At 40.4% G+C, this 17,972-nt stretch overlaps 1 protein-coding gene across 2 annotated transcripts in view; it reads right to left on the bottom strand.

Moving 5' to 3' along the window:
* mboat2b (membrane bound O-acyltransferase domain containing 2b) overlaps positions 1-17,972 on the bottom strand; it is a 145,556-nt gene that overhangs the window by 22,642 nt on the left and 104,942 nt on the right. For both annotated transcript variants that reach the window (XM_060917851.1, XM_060917852.1), the window contains exons 4-6: positions 12,578-12,673; positions 10,688-10,743; positions 62-116 (exon numbers count right to left, since the gene is read on the bottom strand). In XM_060917851.1, coding sequence (XP_060773834.1) covers positions 62-116; positions 10,688-10,743; positions 12,578-12,673 — 207 coding nt within the window. The remainder of the gene's footprint in view (positions 1-61; positions 117-10,687; positions 10,744-12,577; positions 12,674-17,972) is intronic.

Raw genomic sequence — 17,972 nt, 5'->3', positions numbered from 1 at the left:
TCATTTTATCCTTGATCACAAAAAACTGGGTACTATTTTCCTTTGCTCTTATTTTACACACCTGATGGCCAACAGCTTCTGACTCTGATTAAGCTGATCTTCTTTCCGTGCCATTCCTGTCAACAAACAGAAAGAAAGAACATGCACACATACAGCAAACCTTTGTTGTTGTTGTTGTTAAGACTAACAATTGCTTAGTCAGGGCGGCATGGTGGTGTAGTGGTTAGCACTGTCGCCTCACAGCAAGAAGGTCCTGGGATCGAGCCCAGTGGCCGACGAGGGCCTTTCTGTGTGGAGTTTACATGTTCTCTGCATGGGTTTCCTCCGGGTGCTCCGGTTTCCCCCACAGTCCAAAGACATGCAGGTTAGGCTAACTGATGGCTCTAAATTGACCGTAGGTGTGAATGTGAGTGTGAATGGTTGTTTGTCTCTATGCGTCAGCCCTACGATGACCTGGTGACTTATCCAGGGTGTACCCCACCTCTCACCCATAGTCAGCTGGGATAGGCTCCAGCTTGCCTGCGACCCTGTACAGAATAAGCGGTTATGGATAATGGATGGATGGAATTGCTTAGTCAGTCAACATTTAAAGGCTAACTGGGTTCTTTACAAGTTCTCTGCTGAAAATAGCCCCTGCCGAATTCAGAGTCCTGCGACCTCAACGCCTGCAAGGGGATGATTCCTAGAATCACTGGTGGAAGGGTGAACACAGGCTGAAAGCCAGGTGGTCCAAATGCTCTGGCGATTCCTGTGGCCAACGCAGACATGTACCCCCATCCTCCCAGGAACCAACGAACATCGGAGGTGCAGCCCCCCGTCGGCCCTGGTCATCCTGCTCCCTTGCTTGCCACCTGGATCCCCGGCAGGGAGTGAAGCGGTGCAGGCGAGGACTGCACACCCTCATCACCACCATCAACAACAAATCTTTTGCGCAGGCCATGTCCCCCCCCCCCCATCAAAATAGCAGATTGTACCCCAGAATCTGTTTCATTGTGTCTATCAAACGTTTGTTGAAAGCCAAGTTCAGTAAGCACACATGATAATATGTACTGTGCCAACTATAGGCTCAGTGAAAGGACTTTTATGAGCTTACTAAAAGAACCCAGGAATGTGACACCCAGCTCTCTTCACACAGTGAAATTTTATGAAAATCAGAGACTTTTGAATGTTAAAACACACCAGAACACATATATACATTATATGGCCAACAGTTGTGGACATCTGACCATCATACTCATATATGGGCGGCACCGTGGTGTAGTGGTTAGCACTGTCGCCTCACAGCAAGAAAGTTCTGGGTTTGAGCCCAGCAGCTGATGGGGGCCTTTCTGTTTGGAGTTTGTATGTTCTCCCCGTGTCTGCGTGGATTCCCTCCCGGTGCTCCGGTTTCCCCCACAGTCCAAAGACATCCAGGTTAGGTTAACATGGGGCAGCCGTGGCCTGAGGTTGGGCTGAAGTGCCCTTGAGTGAGGCACCTAACCCACAACTGCTCCCCAGGGGCTATAGCATAGCTGCCCACTGCTCTGGGTATGTGTTTGTGTTCACTGCTTCAGATGGGTTAAATGCAAAGGTTAAATTTCACTGTGCTTACGTCTGTGCTTGAGTGTACGTGTGACAAACAAAGGCTTCTTGGCTTCTTCTCCAAACCACAAAGCCACAAAGTTGGAAGCACACAATGGTCTAGAACATATCTGTACTCTGTAGCATTGCAATTTCCCTTCAATGGATGTAAACCTGTTTCAGCATGACACAAAAAGTCCATGAAGACATGGTTTACCAAAGTCAGTGTTGAAGAACTCAAGTGTCCTGCACAGATCCCTGACCTCAACCCCACTGAGCGCCTCCGGGATGAACTGGAATGCTGACTGCACCCCAGGCCTCCTCACCCAACATCAGTGCCTGACCTCACTAATGCTCTTGTCACTTAATGGGTGCAAATCCCCATAGCTACAATCCAAAATCAAGTGGAAAACCTTCCCAGAAGAGTGGAAGTTATTATAACAGCGATTGAAGATTAAATCTGGAATGGGATGTCCAAAAAGCACGAGTGTTGTTGGTCATATAGTATACCTGGACAAGATAGGCAACCAAATTCAGCACAGTTACTAAGGTTTGGTACGGTCACTAATACAGAATGCTGCATAATTTTTTTGAGCCATAAGTAACAAAGGATTAACAGTGATTGGAGGAGAAAGAGTTAAAGCTAGACGGCCTTTCGATTTCATAAAATCAGTGAAATTTAGTTTCCTCTGAAATTTGGTCATTGTGATATATGTTTATTTCTGTAATATCTCACAAAATATCAGGCCATTCTGTGGCTGGGAAGTTATTTAATTTGAGGGGTTTAAAGCAAATAATGTGCATGAAATCACTCACTTCATGCAGTCAAGCAGACAGAGGAAGTCAGTGTGTGCATGTGCTGGTTTACCTTCTTCTTTTGGGTTTTACAGCAGATGGCATCCACAGTGCTGCATTACTGCCATCTACAGGTTTACCTTTGACTGTGCACTGACAGTTCCATCATTCTGTCGCTAAACGAACAGCTGATAACACCGAGGTGTTCGCTGACCGCCGATATTTATTAGTTTGTCCCTGCGTTTCCTTTCTGTCGCATAGAACATTAACATCTTTTTTTTCTCGCTTTCTGTTATTATTCTGTTATTATAGTCGGTCTTTCATGTTTCATTCGCGTCCTCCATTTTTCTCTCCTGTTTCAAATTTGTATCCCACAATGCCTTGCGCAAACAGGGAAAGCCCACCACGTCATGCATGATGTAGTATCTTGAATTGGGTCATGGTGAAGCAGGAAAAAACAGCTGACAATTTAGGGCCATGTGGTCCTAACATTCATTAATTGTTCTATTTTGTTTTTAAAAACTAATAAAATTAGAAGTCTGTGATTCGAATTTAGTAGCTTTTAGTCCACTAAACAAAAATAATTAGGTGTCAGGGAAAATTCTTTTTATGACCTACACTTGAAAAATCTGAAAGGCAGTCTACCTTTAATGAGATATTAGTGGGGATTGAAAATGAAAGAGTAAGAGCCCATCATTATAGGTTAAAAAAAAGGATAATAAGTCAAACAATAAAACCCCTTGTAAATCCAAAGCCTGATGATGTGAATGTCTGTTTTGAAGTTTATAGGAAGTCTCTTGTTATCCTCAATGAGATTAGACTGCAGTGAACCAGGCAGTGAGAACAGGATTTTCTTTAAACACCCAGCACAGAGGCTGACGAATGAAACTAATTAGAGATGGAGGCAGTAAGCTGTAAATTCACTCCCTCCTAGTTTACGCCGTTGCATCAGATGAACCTCGACAAATCGTTTCACTGCACAAAGAGGGAAGATGACCCAAAGGAAGTTGTTTGAGCAAAATCTTTGTGCTATTGCTTTCATCATATTGCTGATAAGATTAGCCACCTAATCAGCTCACAATACAACCAATGTCTGGCTCAAGACAGAGAGGAGCCTGAAATGGGAAGAAACTTCGTCAGTTGCAGTTCCTCAGTTCGAGGCACTTTGAAAGAAGCTGCCAGTTTTGGAATTGTTCAATACTCAAAACACAAGTGAATTCATAAATGTGTGGCAGCCAAGGAAGACCAATCACATGGTCAAATTTTGACATGCTCAACTAAGTAAAGAGAAATGACAGTCCGTCATTATTTTGAGACATGAAGTGTCTTAATTAATAAACAAGAGTGCTCCGAGAGCACAATATCCCCCACTGGCAACTCGACCAAAACTCTGGTAAAATGTGACTGAACTGAACGAAATTGCAATATGGTCATTAGCGACATATAACAAAGAATCCTGCCAAGTTTCATGAAATTCCTCCAAAAATTATGAGAGGAGTTTATTTCAGAATGTGAGCACCCTTCCTAAGACGGACGCACATCAGCACAACAATCCCCCTTCGAGCCTTTCGGCCAGCAGGGGATAAAAATAGTGAGGGAAGTTGATTTCAGAAAGCAAGCACACCTTGATGAAATTGCCAAAGTACAAGTTTGTTCATAATCAAGGGCATAACTCTGGTAAAATATGCCCAAATTAAATGAAATTTCAATATGTGTATAACTGTCATATAACAAAGTCTTTTGCCAAATTTGTGAAATTCCTCCACAAATTGTGAGAGGAGCTGATTTCAGAAGAACGTACACCCTCATGAAATTGTCAAAGTTATTTGATCAAGGGTTAAAACCCTGGTAAAATTTTCACAAACAAAATTAAAATCACAATATGCGTATTACCGTCATATAACAAATCAAGCTTTGAGAAATCCGTCCAAAAATTGTGAGAGGAGTTGATGTCAGAAGGCAATTACACCTTCATGAAATTGTGAAAGTACAAGGTTGTTAATCAAGGGCTATAACTCTGGTAAAATGTGACTAAATTTAATGAAATTACAATATGTGTATTACCAACATATAACAAAGAATCCTGCCAGGTTTTGTGAAATTCCTCCAAAAATTGTGAGAGGAGTTGATTTCAGAAGGTGAGCACCCTTCCAGGGATGGACATCACCACGACATAATCCCTCTTCAGGCCTTTCGGTCAGCGGGGGATAAAAACTTTTTGCCAAATTATATGAAATTCCTCAAATAATTGTGAGGGAAGTTGATTTCAGAAAGCAAGCACACCTTGATAAAATTGCCAAAAAGTACAAGTTTGTGAATAAATCAAGGGCATGTGCTATGGGAAGATGATATTTTCCAGTTGGGAAGTGGTATTTACCAGTGTGTTGTGTTCACATGCTTTTGTTGTTGTTAAAGATGGTGGACCAGATTCAAGTTAGCAATAGTTAGTTAGCTATCGTTAACAATAGCGTCTGCTCTGGATAGGTAAAAACAAACCATAACAACACATTTTTAAAGGAAACGGATTTCTAACGTATTATATTACACTTGTTAATGACGCAACATTGCATAGACACAAAAAACTACCCACTAGTACTAGTAAAAAAAACTTTAGTAGCGTACAATACTTAACATTCAAGTGTCTTGTACCGCTCACCGCCATGTTGAAAAGGTTAAAGTTCATCTCATCTCGGCAACTCGTGTATCAAAATTTTCTACGAGTTGCCCAGTGGAAAATACCACAAGAGGGGGCGTTCATGTGTGCTTTCCATGTCGGCGTTTGGTATTTACCATAATTCCCATAGCACATGAACGCAGCATAACTCTGGTAAAAATCTGCCCAAATTAAACGAAATTTCAATGTGTGTATAACTGTCATATAACAAAACCTTTTGCCAAGTTTGGTGAAATTCCTCCACAAATTGTGAGAGGAGTTGATTTCAGAAGGTGAGGACCCTTCCCAGGACGCATGGACAGACAGACAGACGGATGCAAATCGCCACGACATAATCCCCCTTCGGGCCTTTCGGCCAGCGGGGGATAAAAAAACCCACTGAATTAGAAGGCGTGTCCAAACTTTTTTACTATTGTATGTAGTTCTGACTACAGATGTTCATGAATTAAAACAGCTTTTTTTTTTGCATGCATTCCAAAAGTGATAACCGAGAAAACTGCATTTTAAGACTTCACTCCTGTTCCACTGAAAGACTCCCCACCTACACTACCGTTCAAAAATTTGGGGTCACTTTGAAATTTCCTTATTTTTGAAAGAAAAGCACTGTTCTTTTCAATGAAGATCACTTTAAACTAATCAGAAATCCACTCTATACATTGCTAATGTGGTAAATGACTATTCTAGCTGCAAATGTCTGGTTTTTGGTGCAATATCTCCATAGGCGTATAGAGGCCCATTTCCAGCAACTCTCACTCCAGTGTTCTAATGGTACAATGTGTTTGCTCATTGCCTCAGAAGGCTAATGGATGATTAGAAAACCCTTGTACAATCATGTTAGCACAGCTGAAAACAGTTGAGCTCTTTAGAGAAGCTATAAAACTGACCTTCCTTTGAGCAGATTGAGTTTCTGGAGCATCACATTTGTGGGGTCGATTAAATGCTCAAAATGGCCAGAAAAATGTCTTGACTATATTTTCTATTCATTTTACAACTTATGGTGGTAAATAAAAGTGTGACTTTTCATGGAAAACACAAAATTGTCTGGGTGACCCCAAACTTTTGAATGGTAGTGTACCTCTACATTTATAACCTCAATTATAATTCCAATTCTAAAGTTAGAATTCTAACTTTACAGTTGGAAATGATTAAAGCCATCACTCTGATTATCAGCATCATCCACATTAGTATCTGTTTCATCACTTGAGGTAAAGGTCACTTGAACCATTTTAATCCGAGCCTCATCGTTATCTCTTCACTCAATTGATCTCTGTCCATGCTCATATCAGTGATGAAATAAATCACTGATAATTGAGGTTTATGGTGTCAAAATAACTTAGGTAGCAAAGTTTTAGACATCTTTAAATCAGACTCAGTGGCATCATTAGGGGTGGCACGGTGGTATAGTGGTTAGCGCTGTCGCCTCACAGCAAGAAGGTCCTGGGTTCAAGCCCAGCGACCAACGAGGGCCTTTCTGTGCGGAGTTTGCATGTTCTCCCCGTGTCCGCGTGGGTTTCCTCCGGGTGCTCCGGTTTCCCCCACAGTCCAAAGACATGCAGGTTAGGTTAACTGGTGACTCTAAATTGACCGTAGGTGTGAATGTGAGAGTGAATGGTTGTTTGTCTATATGTGTCAGCCCTGTGATGACCTGGCGACTTGTCCAGGGTGTACCCCGCCTTTTGCCCGTAGTCAGCTGGGATAGGCTCCAGCTTGCCCACGACCCTGAAACGCTTCATCACTTGGTGTCTTCAGTCCCTAAACATCTTTTAAGTGTTGTGAGAATGGAACACTATAAAGTGGTAAATGCTTTACCATCCCAACTTTTTTGTAATGTGTGTTACAAGAATCAAAATCGAACAAATAACTTCTTCTTCCTTGCATTGGTCTCATATGGGTGCAGGGTACGCAGCTTGGCTCAGCTTGTTTTGCTTTTACAGTGGTGCTTGAATTTTGTGAACCCTTTAGAATTTTCTATATTTCTGCATAAATATGACCCAAAACATCATCAGATTTTCACACAAGTCCTAAAAGCAGATAAAGAGAACCCAGTTAAACAAATGAGACAAAAATATTATACTTGGTCATTTATTTATTGAGAAAAATTATCCAATATTACATATCTATCTGTGAGTGGTAAAAGTATGTGAACCTTTGCTTTCAGTATCTGGTGTGACCCCCTTGTGCAGCAATAACTGCAACTAAACGTTTCCGGTAACTGTTGATCAGTCCTGCACACCAGCTTGGAGGAATTTTAGCCCATTCCTCCGTACAGAACAGCTTCAACTCTGGGATGTTGGTGGGTTTCCTCACATGAACTGCTCGCTTCAGGTCCTTCCACAACATTTCCATTGGATTAAGGTCAGGACTTTGACTTGGTCATTCCAAAACATGAACTTTATTCTTCTTTAACCATCCTTTGGTAGAACAACTTGTGTGCTTAGGGTCGTTGTCTTGCTGCATGACCCACCTTCTCTTGAGATTCAGTTCATGGACAGATGTCCTGACAGTTTCCTTTAGAATTCGCCGGTATAATTTAGAATTCATTGTTCCATCAATGATGGCAAGCCATCCTGGCCCAGATGCAGCAAAACAGGCCCAAACCATGATACTATGGAGAGCAGTGGCTTTCTCCTTGCAACCCTGCCATGCACACCATTGTTGTTCAGTGTTCTCCTGATGGTGGACTCATGAGCATTAACATTAGCCAATGTGAGGGAGGCCTTCAGTTGCTTAGAAGTTACCCTGGGGGTCCTTTGTGACCTCGCCGACTATTACACGCCTTGCTCTTGGAATGATCTTTTTTGGTCGAGCACTCCTGGGGAGGATAACAATGGTCTTGAATTTCCTCCATTTGTACACAATCTATCTGACTGTGGATTGGTGGAGTCCAAACCCTTTAGAGATGGTTTTGTAACCTTTTCCTGCCTGATGAGCATCAACAACGCTTTTTCTGAGGTCCTCAGAAATCTCCTTTGTTCGTGCCATGATACATTTCCACAAACATGTGTTGTGAAGATCAGACTTTGATAGATCCCTGTTCTTTAAATAAAATGGTGCCCACTCACACCTGACTGTCGTCCCATTGATTGAAAACACGTGAGTCGAATTTCACCTTCAAATTAACTGCAAATCCTAGAGGTTCACATACTTTTGCCACTTACAGACAGATATGTAATACTGGATCATTTCTCTCAATAAATAAATAAATGACCAAGTATAATATTTTTGTCTCATTTGTTTAACTGGGTTCTCTTTATCTACTTTTAGGACTTGTGTGAAAATCTGATGTTGTTTTAGGTCATATTTATGCAGAAATATAGAAAATTCTAAAGGGTTCACAAACTTTCAAGCACCACTGAATGGACTTTAGGTCTTCCTTTATTGAGTCAACACATTTCTTTTTGGGTCTTCCACGTGGCTGCTTGCCTGGAATGTCCAGTGCTGTTGCAGATTTAGCCACTACTCCAACTGAGCGTCACATGATATGGCCATACCATCGGAGGCGCCACTCTCTCATCTTTGCAGTGATTGGAACACCTGCATTTTCGTACGGCCTTCCGTATTTTTCACATGGTCTAATAGAGATAGTCCTTGAGGCCAGTGTAGCATTTTCATCTCCATGGCATGTAGACTTTGCTCATGTTTTACAGTGACTGGCCCACATTCACAGCCATATAGTGCTACTGGGTATACTACAGTCTTATATACTTTAGCCTTCAAATTGGTTGGCATCCTGCGGTCACAAAGTACATCTGTTACCTTTCGCCATCTCAGCCAGGCAGCATTTACATGGGCTTTGGCATCTTGGAGAGTATCTCCATCCTCACAAAAGACAGAACCCAGGTATTTGAACTGGGTGACTTTGGGAAGGTCCTGCCCATCGATGATGATGCTGCCATCTGTTTGTGAGCCAGATTCCATATACTTGGTCTTCACCAAGTTCAAGCGCAGACCATACCCATCTAGCCTTGATTTCCATAACCGCACCCTGGTTTCCAGTTCTTGGTGAGTGTTTGCAGCTAGAAAAACATTGTCTGCATAGAGAAGTGTCCATGGATTTGGTGTTTGGAAATCTGCTGTGACAGTGTCCATCGCTTGCTTTGTGTTCTTCCTACAGGCAGGTCCTTCCTTATAGTTCCCGTTCCATGGCGCGTCTCTTGACCATTATATAGGGGCCGCCATTCTTTACTCTGTCCAACATTTCTGTTTGGGGTCTTCCAGGAGGCCTCCTCCCTTCTCTTCTCCCCTCTATTACTAGCAGCAGAAGATCACCATGCCGTAGAGAATGACCAAGCCATCTACTCTGTCTTCTATTGATAATAGATATGATAGCTCTCTTCTCATAAACACGTCGCAGTACTTCTTTGTTGTTTACTTTGTCCGACCAAGAGATGTTCAAGACTTTTCTCCAAAGCCACATCTCACAGCTCTCCAGCTTCCGCACATCCTCTTTCTTCAAAGACCACGATTCGGCTCCATACAGTACAGTACTCCAGATGACAGTCTTAATAATTCTTTTCTTCAGATCAAGGCTGAAGGCTTTTGTGAGCAACTCCTTTTGTTTAGAAAATGCGTCCTTCGCATGGGCTATTCTTGATCTGATGAATATCCATCCTGGGTAATCAGACTCCCAAGATAGTTGAAGTGTATTACTTGGCTTAGTTGGTTGCCCCCAAGGAATCGCGAATTCCTCACCAGGTCTCTTACTGATTTTCATTACCTTGGTCTTCTTAATGTTGATCTTCATACCATACTCCACTGCGGTCTCCTACATTTTATCCATCATGAGCTGCAGACCTTCAACCAAGCTGGCTAAGATTGCTTGATCATCCGCATAACGCACTGTCTTTATGAGATGACTTCCTACTCGTATACTTTCGTTCATATCGCTTAAAGCATCTCTTAGCATGGCTTCAGCATATATGTTGGCAGTGTCCATACACAGAATAAACAGCAGGGGTGAAAGTGCTGACCCCTGGTGTATACCAAGACATATGGGGAAAGCTGGGGAGGCACCAAACTTGTATGTAAAACATCAAATAACGTGCTGTTGTCTTGTTTTGAGTGCAATACAGGTCAAAGATTATTTACGAATCACTGTTTTCAATTTCAGCTTCAATATACGGTACCATCCAAACTTTTTCTGATCTGGGGTTGTACAAACTGTTCCTTTAAGTTGTACATCACAGCTCGTCTAACAGAGCAGGAAGGAATGTGAAGGATGGAAGTCACTGTAAATTATTAATATAAGTCAGATAAAGATGTATAATATGGGACCTATGTGATGCAGGTCATTGCTCATTCTGTGCAGGAGAGAAGAGGACAGAAGGTCCTGCTGCGGTAATTTCAGCCCTCTTCGATCATTCATCTCCCTGTGCTTTAATTAGCTTCACCAGGCTTTTGGCAACGGATGCTTGGTGAACACCTGCATTTTTCAAATAAAGCACAGTACCTACTTTTTTTTTTTTTTTTGCTGTGTGTGCTGAAGTGAATATGCATACATGAAACTATATTAGCAATGCATCCTGAATAAATGAATGAAATAAATAAATGAATCTGAAAGGACTATAAAACAAATAAAAAGGATGTCGTGATCCAATAACATGCTGTGAATTAATACATACAAGCTTCTTTTGACATCTGAACTGATATGACGCTCACCATCATGAATCTCAAAGGCCATACTGGTGATCTTCTGTGTGATGACCATCATTGGTCTAGAACCAGAGCAGGACAGGAAGCAGGCATGAAGGAAGGGGGGGGGGACCCAACCCACAGATTAGTTAATATGGATATATTAATACAACCCCGATTCCAAAAAAGTTGGGACAAAGTACAAATTGTAAATAAAAACGGAATGCAATAATTTACAAATATCAAAAACTGATATTGTATTCACAATAGAACATAGACAACATATCAAATGTTGAAAGTGCGACATTTTGAAATTTCATGCCAAATATTGGCTCATTTTAAATTTTATGACAGCAACACATCTCAAAAAAGTTGGGACAGGGGCAATAAGAGGCTGGAAAAGTTAAAGGTACAAAAAAGGAACAGCTGGAGGACCAAATTGCAACTCATTAGGTCAATTGGCAATAGGTCATTAACATGACTGGGTATAAAAAGAGCATCTTGGAGTGACAGCGGCTCTCAGAAGTAAAGATGGGAAGAGGATCACCAATCCCCCTAATTCTGCGCCGACAAATAGTGGAGCAATATCAGAAAGGAGTTCGACAGTGTAAAATTGCAAAGAGTTTGAACATATCATCTACAGTGCATAATATCATCAAAAGATTCAGTGAATCTGGAAGAATCTCTGTGCGTAAGGGTCAAGGCCGGAAAACCATACTGGGTACCCGTGATCTTCGGGCCTTTAGACGGCACTGCATCACATACAGGCATGCTTCTGTATTGGAAATCACAAAATGGGCTCAGGAATATTTCCAGAGAACATTATCTGTGAATTCACCGTGCCATCCGCCGTTGCCAGCTAAAACTCTATAGTTCAAAGAAGAAGCCGTATCTAAACATGATCCAGAAGCGCAGACGTCTTCTCTGGGCCAAGGCTCATTTAAAATGGAATGTGGCAAAGTGGAAAACTGTTCTGTGGTCAGACGAATCAAAATTTGAAGTTCTTTATGGAAATCAGGGACGCAGTGTCATTCGGACTAAAGAGGAGAAGGACGACCCAAGTTGTTATCAGCGCTCAGTTCAGAAGCCTGCATCTCTGATGGTATGGGGTTGCATTAGTGTGTGTGGCATGGGCAGGTTACACATCTGGAAAGACACCATCAATGCTGAAAGGTATATCCAGGTTCTAGAGCAACATATGCTCCCATCCAGATGACGTCTCTTTCAGGGAAGACCTTGCATTTTCCAACATGACAATGCCAAACCACATACTGCATCAATTACAGCATCATGGCTGTGTAGAAGAAGGGTCCGGGTACTGAACTGGCCAGCCTGCAGTCCAGATCTTTCACGCATAGAAAACATTTGGCGCATCATAAAACGGAAGATACGACAAAAAAGACCTAAGACAGTTGAGCAACTAGAATCCTACATTAGACAAGAATGGGTTAACATTCCTATCCCTAAACTTGAGCAACTTGTCTCCTCAGTCCCCAGACGTTTACAGACTGTTGTAAAGAGAAAAGGGGATGTCTCACAGTGGTAAACATGGCCTTGTCCCAACTTTTTTGAGATGTGTTGTTGTCATGAAATTTAAAATCACCTAATTTTTCTCTTTAAATGATACATTTTCTCAGTTTAAACATTTGATATGTCATCTATGTTCTATTCTGAATAAAATATGGAATTTTGAAACTTCCACATCATTGCATTCTGTTTTTATTTACAATTTGTACTTTGTCCCAACTTTTTTGGAATCAGGGTTGTATGTTCCATAAACAAAAACAACAACAAAAAACTACTTTACCTTAAAAAGCAAGAAACAGTTGATCAGTGTCATATATTGTCTCACACACACACACACACACACACACACACACACACACACACACACACACACACACACACACTCCTTACCCTGTGAAGTCAGCTGAGTACATGCCATAGTCGAAGACATACACTCGTGTGATCTGACAGAAGCCAAGATATGCCAGAGCAAACACCAAACAGTATCTGAAACAAAGCAATGCGGCTAACGTTAATGTTCAATTTACTAAAGCTGGAGCTCATCACAGAACCGAGCCTGGAACCACGAAATAGAAATGTATAACTAAAGCAGCGGCTACAGTTATCGACAGTCCATAATTATCGACACCTTTTCAGATTTACCAATAAAACAATTTTACAAAAGGTGAGTTTCAGTTACAACAGTTATTATTGGTTAATTAATCAACCGGAAGACCCGCCTCGCCCTTTGATCTTGTCGTCTGATGACGCAGCTCATTACCTGAGATGGAATTTTTTTTAGCACAATCAGCAATCTAAGGAAAACTCAGACGGTATCATTGCAGGTAAGCATGGTGGAAAGATCATGGACATGTTTTTACTGATCAAATTCACCGATATTTCATGATCTCCTTGTCCAAACCTACTTTGTTTCTTACTCTTTCATTTGACAGCCGCCATTTTGTATCTAAACGCGTTTGAGAAGTCACGTGTGTGAGGTGTCGATAATAGTGATCACTTGCACCGGTGTCCACCATTATCGACACGCTGTGGAATTAAGTGACATTTACAACTGTTATGGATCGATCTTTGTGTAACATTGTTGAAGTAGATGAAGGACTTTAAAAATAATAAAAGTGCTGTGATTTATAATAATTTTTTTCTGATTCATAACAGAATGGAATGTTTATAGCAGGGCTTTGAACCGGTTCAAGGAACGAAAACAAAAACCGGGAACTTTTTCTATTTCACATGGAACAGAAACGAAACCAGAAACTTTATTTTTTTTTATGTTTCGGAACAGAAACGCTTATTAAAAATAATGGTAACCGGTTAATACCGGTTTTTATTTCGTTCCTCAAAGTTTCCGTAGCCTACAAATAAAAAAGTCATTCTTCTCCTGCTCAAGTTTCTATGACCCGCTGGGGTTCACTTCCTGTGTGACGTTCGCTGACTGAATGGAGAGAGCGGGAGGGTGGACTACTATCACGCCTCCACATCTTAAATAAGAGGTAAATATTGCAGTCTATCGTTATTCAAAAACGTCAATTTCAAGCACGATATCAATATATTTGTCCACGTTAATGAGAGACTCGCAAACATTAAATGACGTTAACCTCTGTTAGCCTATCAATGCATAGGGCCTGACTAGCCTTTGGTAACACACTAAACGAATTATCTTTCATTTTTGGCACTTTTTCTGTTTGTGTAGATGGGAAGACATACTGAGAATCCAAATTGCCAACATTTGAAATAATAATTGTTTTGAATTGTTTCTTGTCTTATTTAATGAAGGTTGTAATAGAATTAGCCTACATTTGGCTTAAGCTGGATGAGACAGAGACATAATTTTATAGCCATTTGTTAAACAGCTGACAGGGAAAGTAATTAACCGTTCCGGGAACGAAATTTTTTTTGTTCTAACCGGTTCGGGAACGTCTATTTAATGGTGGAACCCAAAACCGGAAACATTAAAATTCCGTTTCTGTTCGGAACGAACCAATAGGAAAAAAATTCTGGTTCAAAGCCCTGGTTTATAGAGTATTTGGAATCCTACTGCAATAAATAGAATTAGACCAGAATTAAATTCCTAGCATATAAAAAAAATTACATGCTTGAAATATTCAGATTTTTCTATTCCATTCAGAAAATATTTTTTTTTTGCAGTTTGTTGTAAATATCTACAGTACCACATATTACAATATCAGTAGACATTTTATATTTTGGTTCGAGGAATGACACGCGACCTTTGTAACCACATGAAAATCCAGGTCAATCTCAATTCCCTGTTGACATTTATTGGTAAACGACAAAACTAGAAATTAATACAAACACTGACGAATGATTAACAAAATGTGATCTACGAAAACACTGAGAAAGTGGGTAGAAAGTGGAACAAAAAGATTTTCTGACGAAGGTTCAACATTATCAGTTCATCTGTTTACAAACATTAGAATTACTTCCTCATTTACGTAAACACCGACATTGATAAATTTATTTAAAAGATATTTTGTACTAAATATAAGTCTATGTAAAACACATTTTAAATAAAAACTATGTTTTGTTAACTCAATACCACGTACAGATTTTTTTTTTATATATATATAAATAACCATCTGGATTATAGTGGAACGGTGTCACGTGATCTGATACGCTAAGTAATCAGGAATCAACTCATTTTTTCCCAGTGGAAGTTTGAGTAATTATTCATGCACAATTTACATATTGAAAGCCTTTTCTACTTTTGCAACAGCCAAAAGATCGTTAAGGTGTTGATAATCGTAGCCAGCACTATATATTTAATAGTGAAGACTTCTGTAAATGAGATATTAATACAACTGATCTGCATTAAATCCTCAATTAGTTTAACACTAATAAAAAAAGATGCTGCTCATGTTAGCTAAATTGACATCTTTTCCAAGAGTCTTTATAAATATCCATAACATGAACTGTTAGCCATGTTCAGTGTTCATGATTTTAAAAGCTACTGCTATTTAAGTGGCTAACAGGACCAAACGTGAGAGGATTTTTTCAAATCCATACATTTTCATAATCTTCAGGGCTGCCGAAAGCCAGCTAGCTAACATGATCTAACCTGACAGGATTTCTCAGTTTATCCCTCATCCTCCCATGCTATTTTACACCTTAATCTTACCATGTGGGGCCCGTTTGGACCCCAATACTTTTCTTTAAAATTAAAGCTTATAAAGACAAAATCACCAGATAAGTTTTGTTCAGAACATCTTGTATTAATAACAGCAATACACTAAAGGGCCCAAGGCATAAAGAACACACTTAACCTTCATCCTACCAGCCAATTTTACATACACAAACTACCAGGCGGGGTCCGTATGGACCCCAGGAGGGAATACCTTGAAATCAATGCAGTAAGAACCAATTCAATGCAGCAAACAGACATAACTTTATTGAAGAACAAAATCCACTATGGCTGAATAACAATGATGTATTATAAATGCAATAACATTGCAATAATATTGCAATAACTAGCATACATGTAGCAAATTATAGCGCCACAAAAAAAAATTGCCATTATATACATGATTTTTGCAGCTCATGCAGCTGTAAAACATTCTGGATTACAACTTAGGTCTTTTCTTACAGAATTTAAAACAAAAAAGTAATTGTAAAATAATTTAGGGCTTTTGTTTTGCAGCCTGTGCTTATTGCAGCAGTGGGGTCCACACGGACCCCAAGAAGGAATGCCTTGGTAGTTTCATTATGGAACATAAAAGAAATAAAAGAAGTTAACTTTCAGTGTGCTATTCAATTATAAAATGAAAGACAGATAAACGTTACTCTGGGGTCCGGTTGGACCCCAGTAACAAATTAATTATACCTTCACAATGCAAAAAGCTGATCTTCCGGTGCTTTAGTGTTTTAATTAAGACATAAATTCCGACAAATTCATAAAACGGTGAGGCAGTATGTCACATATTTTTAAAATGGCAAACAAACATATAGGTGCGGGGTCCAGATGGACCCCACTTGGTAGGATGAAGGTTGTATTTGTAAATGTTATTAATCCTCACAGAACTAGTGCTGGTCAGCTTGTTCACATGAGAGAACGTGCTATAAGATTTCTGAAAGGATTTTTAAATCATATTTATAAATGTGATAAAATAACATTGACAGTTTGCCATATTTGACGTTCATAGTCGTGCTAGTCTGCTGGCTAAGTACGTGAGTTAATCTGATATGATTTATGACAGGGTTTTCAAGATATATGGATAAATGTGAATCATCCTCACAGATAATGCTAGTCATGTAACATGGAAGGTTCATGGACACACTGCTAGGTTGCTCTGTATCTTTGTACTTTGTCATTCTTTTTTAACGTAATGAAATAAGATCTTGTCTATAGCATGTAGTGGTGTGTGACTAAACTGGTAGTTAATAAAACTTTTGACATTTGAATCAAAAAAAAAAAAAAGATGCTGCTGTGTAAAGAATAACCACGGAATACATTATGTAAAATTCGTTAAAAATTTGCAGAAAAGCATCACTGATTTCCTATGTTACATGTGAAACTGATGCGCAGTACCAGTCAAAAAACTTTGTACACCCTTAGTCATTCATAGGTTTTTCTGCATTTTGACCATTTTCTACATTGTAGAACAATACTGAAGACATCAAAACTGAAATAACACATGGAACATACATGGAACAATGTGGTAAACAAAACAAAAAAGTGTTCAACAAAATATGTTTAATATTTTAGAATCTTCAAAGTAGCCACTGTTTACTTTACTGACATTTTGCATACTACTGGCGTTATCTTAACCAACTTAGGCTACGTTTACATTAGACCGTATCTGTTTCAAGTTTCAAGTTTATTTGTACAGCGCTTTTAACAATAAACATTGTCGCAAAGCAGCTTTACAGAATTTGAACGACTTAAAACATGAGCTAATTTTATCCCTAATCTATCCCCAATGAGCAAGCCTGTGGCGACGGTGGCAAGGAAAAACTCCCTCAGACGACATGAGGAAGAAACCTCGAGAGGAACCAGACTCAAAAGGGAACCCATCCTCATTTGGGCAACAACAGACAGCCTGACTATAATATTAACAGTTTTAACAGGTATAACCCTCAACTGTCCTCATGGGGCCGTCCTTCACAGGAGCGGTGCGATAAAACTCCGACCAGACACAGGGGACCAGGATGGATCAAGCAGGTCCGAGGGGCAGAAGAGGCCAGCATCTCAATCCCAGGATCAACATGTAACTCAGAGGGACAGATTGGGGGGGAGAGAGAGAGAGAGAGAAAGAAAACATGTTCTGTCATCTCGTTTTCTTCGCGGATGCACTGTCCGTTTACATTAAACCGCCTGGAAACGCCGGGAAACGTGAATCCGCCAGCGTCCACGTATTCAATCCAGATCGTGTCAGCTCCGGTGCTGTGTAAACATTCAGAATACGCGGATACGCTGTGCTGAGCTCTAGCTGGCGTCTCATTGGACAACGTCACTGTGACATCCACCTTCCTGATTCGCTGGCGTTGGTCATGTGATGCGACTGCTGAAAAACGGCGCGGACTTCCGCCTTGTATCACCTTTCATTAAAGAGTATAAAAGTATGAAAATACTGCAAATACTGATGCAAATACTGCCCATTGTGTAGTTATGATTGTCTTTAGGCTTGCCATCCTTCCACTTGCAAGTGGTAAGTGATATGCGCTGGGATCACACACACAGCGGCTCAGTCCCGAATCACAGCTTGTTCACTTCACTCGCGCGCTCTGTGAGCTGCGCAGGGCCGGAGTGCGCACCCTCCAGAGGGCACTCGCT

This window comes from Neoarius graeffei, chromosome 3 (assembly GCF_027579695.1).
Source record: "Neoarius graeffei isolate fNeoGra1 chromosome 3, fNeoGra1.pri, whole genome shotgun sequence".
Taxonomy (NCBI): Eukaryota; Metazoa; Chordata; class Actinopteri; order Siluriformes; family Ariidae; genus Neoarius; species Neoarius graeffei.
The sequence above is the reverse complement of the archived record's forward strand: the minus strand, read 5'-3'. Positions and strand labels throughout refer to the sequence as shown.